General features: G+C 37.9%; 1 protein-coding gene across 1 annotated transcript; it reads left to right on the top strand.

Moving 5' to 3' along the window:
- Positions 1-429: 429 nt before the first annotated feature.
- On the top strand, positions 430-8,724 carry LOC129194087 (extracellular matrix protein A-like). Its single transcript, XM_054799001.1, has 7 exons — positions 430-1,241; positions 5,691-5,822; positions 6,014-6,214; positions 6,378-6,515; positions 6,705-6,896; positions 7,317-7,448; positions 7,640-8,724. Exons 1-7 carry the CDS (start codon positions 1,043-1,045, stop codon positions 7,927-7,929), a joined length of 1,284 nt encoding a protein of 427 aa, XP_054654976.1. The 5' UTR covers positions 430-1,042; the 3' UTR covers positions 7,930-8,724.
- The last annotated feature ends 3,576 nt before the right edge of the window (positions 8,725-12,300 follow it).

Raw genomic sequence — 12,300 nt, forward strand, 5'->3', positions numbered from 1 at the left:
TCAAAGTGGATTATTTTGGTTCTGATGCGGCCCAGCCCGTCATGTGCCGTCTGATTGGTTAGAGGCCCATCAGCACTGAAACACACACACACACGCTGGAGAGGAGACCAACGTTTCATCCCAGTTTCGTTGGTTTCATCCCATTTCACAATGTCAGCATTCATGTGCTCACACGACAAGCAACGAATTCATGTCCTGGTGACATCCAACGGTAAAAAGGAGGTGGTGATGTGTTTATGGAGCACGGTCAGCACGTTTCCAATGTCTTCATGAGCATCATTTGGAAAGGGAAGTGGAAATGATTGTTGTGAACGTGCAGGTTTCCTTCCATTGTCAATGATTGCAGTCCAGCTGTGGATGGATGGATGAGTTCATGTGCTGACATGTGGATGATTGATCTCATGGCATTTGTCTTCCACATTCACGTCCACAATCAATGACTTGGCTTCTCGACCACATGGACGCTAACGTCTTTGATGAAGCAAGTCATGTTTGTAGTTGCATCGCATAGAATGAAACATTAGAATTGGACAGGAAGAACAATCCAGCTAGCAAACATCCAACTTTGGAACAAACCTTTCTTATTCCTTCTTTGCGTTTGCTCTGAAAACACGGAGGGAAAATAGGAGCGCTTCTTTTTCACTTTGGGCTTTCATGTCAAACACCGATAAACAAGTCACACGCCGAGTCGTCCGTGACCCCTTTTGTCCATTTTTACACAACATTGGAAAAATGATTTGTTGTCCGTTTCTTTGTTTTGCTCTGAAAAGAAGTCTTGAAAAAACAGGCCTTATTTAGTTTTTCTTTGTTTGCTTTTAATGTGAAAAGCCAATAAAGGAATGACGGGTGGATTCGTCCTTGATCCGTTTTGTCCGTTTTATAACCGTGCTTGTCCAGCGTTTCTTTGTCTTTGTGAGAAAAGCAAAGGAGTTTTTATTTGTGTGCTGGTGGCCAAGAAGCCTTCAAAGAGCATCTCAGCACTCAAAGCACTCGGCTGCCTTGTGATGGCATCACGTGGCGTTGCTGGAAATGATGCGGGACGATGAAGCCTATAAAAGGGACGTCACCGTCAGACACTCACTCTACATCTCGCCTGGAAGAGACCGACATCTCCGTTCTTCACGACCGATCATCCAACCGTCCTTCCTTCTTCCAGCCCGTTTGGTTCCGAGACGACTCTTCAGCGGACAAGATGAGAATGATCCTTCTGCTGGTGCAGCTGGCCACCTGCTGTGCCATCGGTAAGACCAAGACGTCCTTTCAATGTCAGTAAGACTCGTCCAAAAGAATCCATCAGATCATAGTCACCTTGGATGAGTGCTAATGCTCGATTGCAGTGATCCACAACCCTCGGTACCGGGCCGTGGGCACTTGGTACCTGACAAACCATTTCCATGATTTATTGTGAAAAGTGGTTCTGGCACCTGACGCTTGTCCATTGTGGGTGTGCTAACTTTATCTCTACTGCTGCTGTCTTCTTTGCTTTGGTTGATTTGAACATGAAGGTTGCGATGGAAAACATCTCATCAATCATCCTTTCACACTCGTTCATTGTCATTCATACGTTTGTTGTTGAATAGCTTCTCCATCATTGGAGAGAATTGTGGTAACAAGGAAACTGGCCGATAATTTGTAAATTGGTGTTTGTCTCCTTTTTTAAAGATTGCAACCACCTTGGCTGTTCTCATTTTGCTTGGAAATATTCCAGTCTGAAAAGATAAGTTACTAATCTATGTTAACGGGTCTTTGATCTCATTGATGACCTTTTTAATTGTTTCCATTTCCATTCCATGACAATCAGTTGATGTTTTTGCCTTAAAATGGTTAACAATGTCAGTGATCTCCTTTTTGGTTCCAGCAGTGAGAAACATAGAATTAAGATTCCTATCAATGATATCATTCCCTTCATCAATTGGGTCTTGTTTTGGAATTTCTTCTTCCAGTTTTGGTCCAATATTTACAAAATAATGGTTGTAATGTTCCTTGTAAATATGAAGACTGGCAGATGATGACTGAGGCCACTGATGGTGTTGTTATCCAAGTCATTGGTGAATATATTATGGATGGGGGGGGCACAGTGCTCTGGTATTCTACTTGGTCTGATGATTTTAGGATATAAACTCAAACTATACATTGTATCTATGAAGTCGTCTATTTCCTTGCACTTGTGTGAGTTCAAGAGATCAATATTGAAGTCTCCACATATGAAAATAGTTTTTTGACCTATGTCTGTAAACGTTGTCTTAATCCAAACATTCCAATCTTTGACTTTGGAGTGCTGTACACACAACTTATTGACACATGTTTGCTTTTTTCTTTACAGATTTCCATTGTTATACATTCTAAAATGTTATCAATGACAAATGACATATTCTTTACCATTTTGTAGTTCAGATGTTTGTCCACGTATACGGCCACACCTCCTCCATTTGCATTGTTCCTGTTTGCACACGTCATTTCATATCCTTCCAGCTCGAAGTCCATTCCTTTGTTAGCATTAATCCAAGTTTCTGAGATTGCTATAACTTTGAAAGGTTCTTTGAATTGATTCAAATATTGTTTAATATTAGTAAAGTTTGCGTTCAAGCTTCTGCTGTTTGTGTATGATGGATAACTTGTCGTCGTTGATGAAGATGTTGTTGTATTGCTCCTCCGTATAATAACGGCACAAACTGGTCACCAAAAGAAACAAAAAGTTTAAATCTATGTGGGAATGCATGAAGGTAAGTTTGATGACTTGTTGAGTGCTAAAGTGTACATTTGTATCAAGGTAATTCATGCTAGCACACTTCCTGTTAGCACACACGTCAAACAGCCATGTCATCATCTTGAACTGGTGGATTATTATTATTAACTAAAAAACAACATAAACATGCTATATTATTATTATTAACTATATAACAATATAAACATGCTATATTATTATTAACTATATAACAACATAAACATGTTATATTATTATTAACTATATAACAACATAAACATGTTCTATTATTATTATTATTAACTATATAACAACATAAACATGTTCTATTATTATTATTATTAACTATATAACAACATAAACATGTTATATTATTATTATTATTATTAACTATATAACAACATAAAAATGCTATATTATTATTATTATTATTAACTATATAACAACATAAACATGTTATATTATTATTATTAACTATATAACAACATAAACATGTTATATTATTATTATTAACTATATAACAACATAAACATGTTCTATTATTATTATTATTAACTATATAACAACATAAACATGCTATATTATTATTATTATTAACTATATAACAACATAAACATGTTGTATTATTATTATTATGAACTACATAACAACATAAACATGTTATATTATTAATATTATGAACTATATAACAACATAAACATGTTATATTATTATTATTATTAACTATATAACAACATAAACATGTTATATTATTATTAACTATATAACAACATAATAATTAACTATATAACAACATAAACATGTTACATTATTATTATTATTATTAACTATATAACAACATAAACATGTTATATTATTATTATTATTAACTATATAACAACATAAACATGTTATATTATTATTATTATTAACTATATAACAACATAAACATGTTATATTATTATTATTATTAACTATATAACAACATAAACATGCTATATTATTATTATTATTAACTATATAACAACATAAACATGTTATATTATTATGAACTATATAACAACATAAACATGTTATATTATTATTATTATTAACTATATAACAACATAAACATGTTATATTATTATTATTATTATTAACTATATAACAACATAAACATGTTATATTATTATTATTATTATTAACTATATAACAACATAATAATTAACTATATAACAACATAAACATGTTACATTATTATTATTATTATTAACTATATAACAACATAAACATGTTATATTATTATTATTATTAACTATATAACAACATAAACATGTTATATTATTATTATTATTAACTATATAACAACATAAACATGCTATATTATTATTATTATGAACTATATAACAACATAAACATGTTACATTATTATTATTATTATTAACTATATAACAACATAAACATGTTATATTATTATTATTATTAACTATATAACAACATAAACATGTTATATTATTATTATTATTAACTATATAACAACATAAACATGTTATATTATTATGAACTATATAACAACATAAACATGTTATATTATTATTATTATTAACTATATAACAACATAAACATGCTATATTATTATTATTATTAACTATATAACAACATAAACATGTTATATTATTATTATTATTATTAACTATATAACAACATAAACATGTTCTATTATTATTATTATTAACTATATAACAACATAAACATGTTATATTATTATTATTATTATTAACTATATAACAACATAAACATGTTATATTATTATTAACTATATAACAACATAAACATGCTATATTATTATTATTATTAACTATATAACAACATAAACATGTTATATTATTATTATTATTATTAACTATATAACAACATAATAATTAACTATATAACAACATAAACATGTTACATTATTATTATTATTATTAACTATATAACAACATAAACATGTTATATTATTATTATTATTAACTATATAACAACATAAACATGTTATATTATTATTATTATTAACTATATAACAACATAAACATGTTATATTATTATGAACTATATAACAACATAAACATGTTATATTATTATTATTATTAACTATATAACAACATAAACATGCTATATTATTATTATTATTAACTATATAACAACATAAACATGTTATATTATTATTATTAACTATGTTGTTATATAGTTAATATTATAACATGTTTATGTTGTTATATAGTTAATAATAATAATATAACATGTTTATGTTGTTATATAGTTAATAATTATAATAATATAACATGTTTATGTTGTTATATAGTTAATAATTATAATAATATAACATGTTTATGTTGTTATATAGTTAATAATTATAATAATTATAATAACTATATATTATTATTATTAACTATATAACATTATATTATTATATAACTATATAACAACATAAACATGTTCTATTATTATTATTATTAACTATATAACAACATAATAATTAACTATATAACAACATAAACATGCTATATTATTATTATTAACTATATAACAACATATATTATTATTATGAACTATATAACAACATAAACATGTTATATTATTATTATTATTAACTATATAACAACATAAACATGCTATATTATTATTATTATTAACTATATAACAACATATATTATTATTATGAACTATATAACAACATAAACATGTTACATTATTATTATTAACTATATAACAACATAAACATGTTATATTATTATTTTTAACTATATAACAACATAAACATGTTACATTATTATTATTAACTATATAACAACATAAACATGTTATATTATTATTATTAACTATATAACAACATAATAATTAACTATATAACAACATAAAAATGCTATATTATTATTATTATTATGAACTATATAACAACATAAACATGTTATATTATTATTATGAACTATATAAAAACATAAACATGTTCTATTATTAATAATTAATGTGTTCATCCTGCCTTTAGGCTCAGCTGTTAAGTGCCATGAATGTAGTCTTGTTGGGTCTGACTTCAACAACTGGGACTGGACTACTAAATGTACCCTCACCGCCAATGATTGTCCAGCAGGACAGCAGTGCTTCATCACTAAAGTGTCAGGTAAGCAAGCTGAAAGGTGTTGCAGGTGTCAGCCATGATCTACATAGAATACAACACCTAGAGCACATACACTACATATCATACATACATCATAGACATACAGCACATAGACATGATCACATCACCTTCCTCATTCATGTCTTTGTGAACACGACCACCACTCACCCCGTGTCCTTGTCTGACCTCTACAGGCGCCTACCAGGTGGGCTGCAAGGCTGATTGTAAAGGTGATGCTAACACTAAGTGCTGTAACAACACTGATGGATGCAACAAGTGGCTGGACGTGAGCAAGGATGCACCAGCATGGAAGAAGCTGGAGGACATCAAGGCAGCTTGTAGCCCCTCCAACAAGGACCTGAAAGCCTGCGTGAAAGCCATCTCCTCCACCAAGAGTAAGACCAGTGGTGTGGGGGGGCCGTCTGCAAGGTTTCACTTCCACAGTTCAACTTCTAACTGCTGACCCGAACATGACTTGGACCTGTTCTGTCATGGCTTGTTTACACCACTCATGTGTTCATGCTGACCTCATGTGTTCATCCTGCCTTTTATACTCAGGTCTCAAGTGCTATTCATGCTCTACTGACCTTGGAGCAGACTACTTCACCCCCACCAGCTGGGACTTGACTACTAAATGTCCCCTCAGCACCAATGATTGTCCAGCAGGAGATCAGTGCTCCATCACTAAAGTGTCAGGTAAGCAAGCTGAAAGGTGTTGCAGGTGTCAGCCATGATCTACATAGAATACAACACCTAGAGCACATACACTACATATCATACATACATCATAGACGTACAGCACATAGACATGATCACATCACCTTCCTCATTCATGTCTTTGAACACGACCACCACTCACCCCGTGTCCTTGTATGACCTCTACAGGTGCAGTCACCTATAAGATGGGATGCAAGCCTGCTTGTGAAGATAATGATGACACTAAGTGCTGTGACTCTGATGGATGCAACAACTGGCTGGACGTGGCTGATGCAAACGATCGTAATGATGTCAAGACAGTATGCAACGAGGCCAACAATAATGTCAAAAAGTGCGTGGAGGCCGTCATCAAGACCAAGAGTAAGAGCAGACCAGTGGTGGGGGGGCTGCGTGGTGGGTCCTTGAAAAGGCCTCAGAAGGCAAGCAAACAATAAGAATGCAATGTAAGCATCAGTGATGAAGATGAAGATGAACACAGTCTGATGACACCTTCATCTGAGCAGCTTCAAGGTCAAATGTTGACCTTTAAAAGCTGACATGGAGTTGTCCTTTTAGGGAAAAGTGCTAAGTTGATGTGATGACATCATTTCATTCAGGCAATAGAAAGGTAGTAAAAGTGGTCCTATTGTAGCATGCTAGGCTAACAGCTCCTCAATGCAGACTGCTGCTGCTTTCTATGTGCTGACTAGAACATGACTTGGACCTGTTATGTCATGGCTTGTTGACACCACCCATGTGTTCATGCTCACCTCATGTGTTCATCCTGCCTTTTATTCTCAGCTCCCAAGTGCTATTCATGCTCTGCTCCCCTTGGAGTGAACTACTTCACCCCCAGCGGCTGGGACTGGAGTGCTCAATGTACCCTCACCCCATGTGGAAAAGGACAGCAGTGCTCCATCACCAAAGACTCAGGTAAGCAAGCTGAAAGGTGTTGCAGGTGTCAGCCATGATCTACATAGAATACAACACCTAGAGCACATACACTACATATCATACATACATCATAGACGTACAACACATAGACATGATCACATCACTTTCCTCATTCATGTCTTTGTGAACACGACCACCACTCACCCCGTGTCCTTGTATGACCTCTACAGGTGCAGGCACCTACCAGGTGGGCTGCAAAGCCACGGATGATTGTAAAGATGCTAACACTAAGTGCTGTGATGCTGATGGATGCAACAACTGGCTGGACGTGAGCAAGGATGCTGATGCATGGAAGAAGGTGGAGGCCATCAAGGACGCTTGCAGCCCCTCCAACAAGGACCTCAAAGCCTGCCTGAAAGCCATCGACCCAACCATCAGTGGTGGGGGGGGGCTGGCTGGTGGTTTGGGCCTGCCTTTGGTCTTGGCCATCAGCGTGATTGTGTTGGTGGTGTTGGGCTAACCCCCCCATGCAGCCCCCCCCCAGCCATCAGCGTGATTGTGTTGGTGGTGTTGGGCTAACCCCCCATGCAGCCCCCCCCCCCTTTTCCTCGTTCACATGAAAAGGCTAAAAAAAGAAAAGAAATAATCCAACAAAGCAACTTTCCATCAACCTGACCTGATGTGATGTTTGCACCCCCCCACATGACCAGCCCCTCCCTTGCTGTTACACTCGGGGGTGTCGCATGTGCGGCCCCGGGGCCCATGAAGGTCTTAATATGAGCAAAGTGTCATTCATTGGAAAAGTGTCATCAAATTGGGGGGGGCACAAGAAATTGTTGGACCGGAAGAAAATGTCAGAAGAAAGTTGAAGTGGTTGGAAAATAAAAATAAAACGAATAAAAAGCTGTGATGTGCAAATGAACGAGTTGTTAAACGTCATGAATGCATGATTGTACAATGAATGCATGATTGTACAATGAATGCATGGTTGTACAATGAATGCATGGTTCATGATTGTACAATGAATGCATGATTGTACAATGAATGCATGATTGTACAATGAATGCATGGTTGTACAATGAATGCATGGTTCATGATTGTACAATGAATGCATGATTGTACAATGAATGCATGATTGTACAATGAATGCATGGTTGTACAATGAATGCATGGTTCATGATTGTACAATGAATGCATGATTGTACAATGAATGCATGATTGTACAATGAATGAAACCACAAGTATCAACATGAGAAGGAAATGAACAAGATGACTTTAATGACTGGAAAACATCATTTTCATCAATAAACTCACATTGCAGCACATTTGATGGAGTGGAGCCTTTTTGTCTTTAGCCTAAATGAAACATGCTACCGCTACATCCCATCTTTCCAGCATCGGTGACATGCTAACGCTACATCCCATCTTTTCAGCATCCGTGACATGCTAACGCTACATCCCATCTTTTCAGCATCCGTGATATGCTAACGCTACCTCCCATCTTTTCAGCATCCGTGACATGCTAACGCTACATCCCATCTTTCCAACATCGGTGACATGCTAACGCTACATCCCATCTTTTCAGCATCCGTGACATGCTAACGCTACATCCCATCTTTCCAGCATCCGTGACATGCTAACGCTACATCCCATCTTTCCAGCATCCGTGACATGCTAACGCTACATCCCATCTTTTCAGCATCCGTGACATGCTAACGCATCTTTTCAGCATCGGTGACATGCTAACGCTACATCCCATCTTTCCAGCATCCGTGACATGCTAATGCTACATCCCATCTTTCCAGCATCCGTGACATGCTAACGCATCTTTTCATCATCGGTGACATGCTAACGCTACATCCCATCTTTCCAGCATCGGTGACATGCTAACGCTACATCCCATCTTTTCAGCATCCGTGACATGCTAACGCTACATCCCATCTTTCCAGCATCCGCATGCTAATGCTACATCCCATCTTTCCAGCATCCGCATGCTAATGCTACATGCCATCTTTCCAGCATCCGTGACATGCTAATGCTACATCCCATCTTTCCAGCATCCGTGACATGCTAACGCTACATCCCATCTTTCCAGCATCGGTGACATGCTAAAATACATCCCATCTTTTCAGCATCCGTGACATGCTAACGCTACATCCCATCTTTCCAGCATCGGTGACATGCTAACGCTACATCCCATCTTTCCAGCATCGTGACATGCTAAAATACATCCCATCTTTTCAGCATCCGTGACATGCTAATGCTACATCCCATCTTTCCAGCATCCGTGACATGCTAACGCTACATCCCATCTTTCCAGCATCGTGACATGCTAATGCTACATCCCATCTATCCAGCATCCGTGACAAGCTAACGCTACATCCCATCTTTCCAGCATCGGTGACATGCTAAAATACATCCCATCTTTTCAGCATCCGTGACATGCTAACGCTACATCCCATCTTTCCAGCATCGGTGACATGCTAACGCTACATCCCATCTTTCCAGCATCCGTGACATGCTAACGCTACATCCCATCTTTCCAGCATCCGTGACATGCTAACGCTACATCCCATCTTTCCAGCATCGTGACATGCTAAAATACATCCCATCTTTTCAGCATCCGTGACATGCTAACGCTACATCCCATCTTTCCAGCATCCGTGACATGCTAACGCTACATCCCATCTTTTCAGCATCCGTGACATGCTAACGCTACATCCCATCTTTTCAGCATCCGTGACATGCTAACGCTACATCCCATCTTTCCAGCATCGGTGACATGCTAACACTACATCCCATCTTTTCAGCATCCGTGACATGCTAACGCTACATCCCATCTTTCCAGCATCCGTGACATGCTAACGCTACATCCCATCTTTTCAGCATCCGTGACATGCTAACGCTACATCCCATCTTTCCAGCATCCGTGACATGCTAACGCTACATCCCATCTTTCCAGCATCGTGACATGCTAATGCTACATCCCATCTTTCCAGCATCCGTGACATGCTAACGCATCTTTTCATCATCGGTGACATGCTAACGCTACATCCCATCTTTCCAGCATCGGTGACATGCTAACGCTACATCCCATCTTTTCAGCATCCGTGACATGCTAACGCTACATCCCATCTTTCCAGCATCCGCATGCTAATGCTACATCCCATCTTTCCAGCATCCGCATGCTAATGCTACATGCCATCTTTCCAGCATCCGTGACATGCTAATGCTACATCCCATCTTTCCAGCATCCGTGACATGCTAACGCTACATCCCATCTTTCCAGCATCGGTGACATGCTAAAATACATCCCATCTTTTCAGCATCCGTGACATGCTAACGCTACATCCCATCTTTCCAGCATCGGTGACATGCTAACGCTACATCCCATCTTTCCAGCATCGTGACATGCTAAAATACATCCCATCTTTTCAGCATCCGTGACATGCTAATGCTCCATCCCATCTTTCCAGCATCCGTGACATGCTAACGCTACATCCCATCTTTCCAGCATCGTGACATGCTAATGCTACATCCCATCTATCCAGCATCCGTGACAAGCTAACGCTACATCCCATCTTTCCAGCATCGGTGACATGCTAAAATACATCCCATCTTTTCAGCATCCGTGACATGCTAACGCTACATCCCATCTTTCCAGCATCGGTGACATGCTAACGCTACATCCCATCTTTCCAGCATCCGTGACATGCTAACGCTACATCCCATCTTTCCAGCATCGTGACATGCTAAAATACATCCCATCTTTTCAGCATCCGTGACATGCTAACGCTACATCCCATCTTTCCAGCATCCGTGACATGCTAACGCTACATCCCATCTTTTCAGCATCCGTGACATGCTAACGCTACATCCCATCTTTTCAGCATCCGTGACATGCTAACGCTACATCCCATCTTTCCAGCATCGGTGACATGCTAACGCTACATCCCATCTTTCCAGCATCGGTGACATGCTAACGCTACATCCCATCTTTCCAGCATCCGTGACATGCTAACGCTACATCCCATCTTTTCAGCATCCGTGACATGCTAACGCTACATCCCATCTTTTCAGCATCCGTGACATGCTAACGCTACATCCCATCTTTCCAACATCGGTGACATGCTAACGCTACATCCCATCTTTTCAGCATCCGTGACATGCTAACGCTACATCCCATCTTTCCAGCATCGTGACATGCTAAAATACATCCCATCTTTCCAGCATCAGTGACAAGCTAACGCTACAGCATCCGTGACATGCTAACGCTACATCCCATCTTTCCAACATCGGTGACATGCTAACGCTACATCCCATCTTTCCAGCATCGGTGACATGCTAACGCTACATCCCATCTTTCCAGCATCCGTGACATGCTAACGCTACATCCCATCTTTCCAGCATCGTGACATGCTAAAATACATCCCATCTTTTCAGCATCCGTGACATGCTAACGCTACATCCCATCTTTCCAGCATCCGTGACATGCTACCGCTACATCCCATCTTTTCAGCATCCGTGACATGCTAACGCTACATCCCATCTTTTCAGCATCGGTGACAAGCTAACGCTACATCCCATCTTTCCAGCATCCGTGACATGCTAACGCTACATCCCATCTTTCCAGCATCGTGACATGCTAAAATACATCCCATCTTTTCAGCATCGGTGACATGCTAACGCTACATCCCATCTTTCCAGCATCGGTGACATGCTAACGCTACATCCCATCTTTCCAGCATCCGTGACATGCTAACGCTACATCCCATCTTTCCAGCATCGTGACATGCTAAAATACATCCCATCTTTTCAGCATCCGTGACATGCTACCGCTACATCCCATCTTTTCAGCATCCGTGACATGCTAACGCTACATCCCATCTTT

This window comes from Dunckerocampus dactyliophorus, chromosome 14, assembly GCF_027744805.1.
Source record: "Dunckerocampus dactyliophorus isolate RoL2022-P2 chromosome 14, RoL_Ddac_1.1, whole genome shotgun sequence".
Taxonomy (NCBI): domain Eukaryota; kingdom Metazoa; phylum Chordata; class Actinopteri; order Syngnathiformes; family Syngnathidae; genus Dunckerocampus; species Dunckerocampus dactyliophorus.

Coding starts and splice junctions, on each gene's coding strand:
- LOC129194087 (XM_054799001.1), top strand. CDS start 1,043: ATGAAGCCTATAAAAGGGACGTCACCGTCAGACACTCACTCTACATCT. Junction 5,823..6,013: donor CTTCATCACTAAAGTGTCAG/GTAAGCAAGCTG, acceptor TGACCTCTACAG/GCGCCTACCAGGTGGGCTGC. Junction 7,449..7,639: donor CTCCATCACCAAAGACTCAG/GTAAGCAAGCTG, acceptor TGACCTCTACAG/GTGCAGGCACCTACCAGGTG.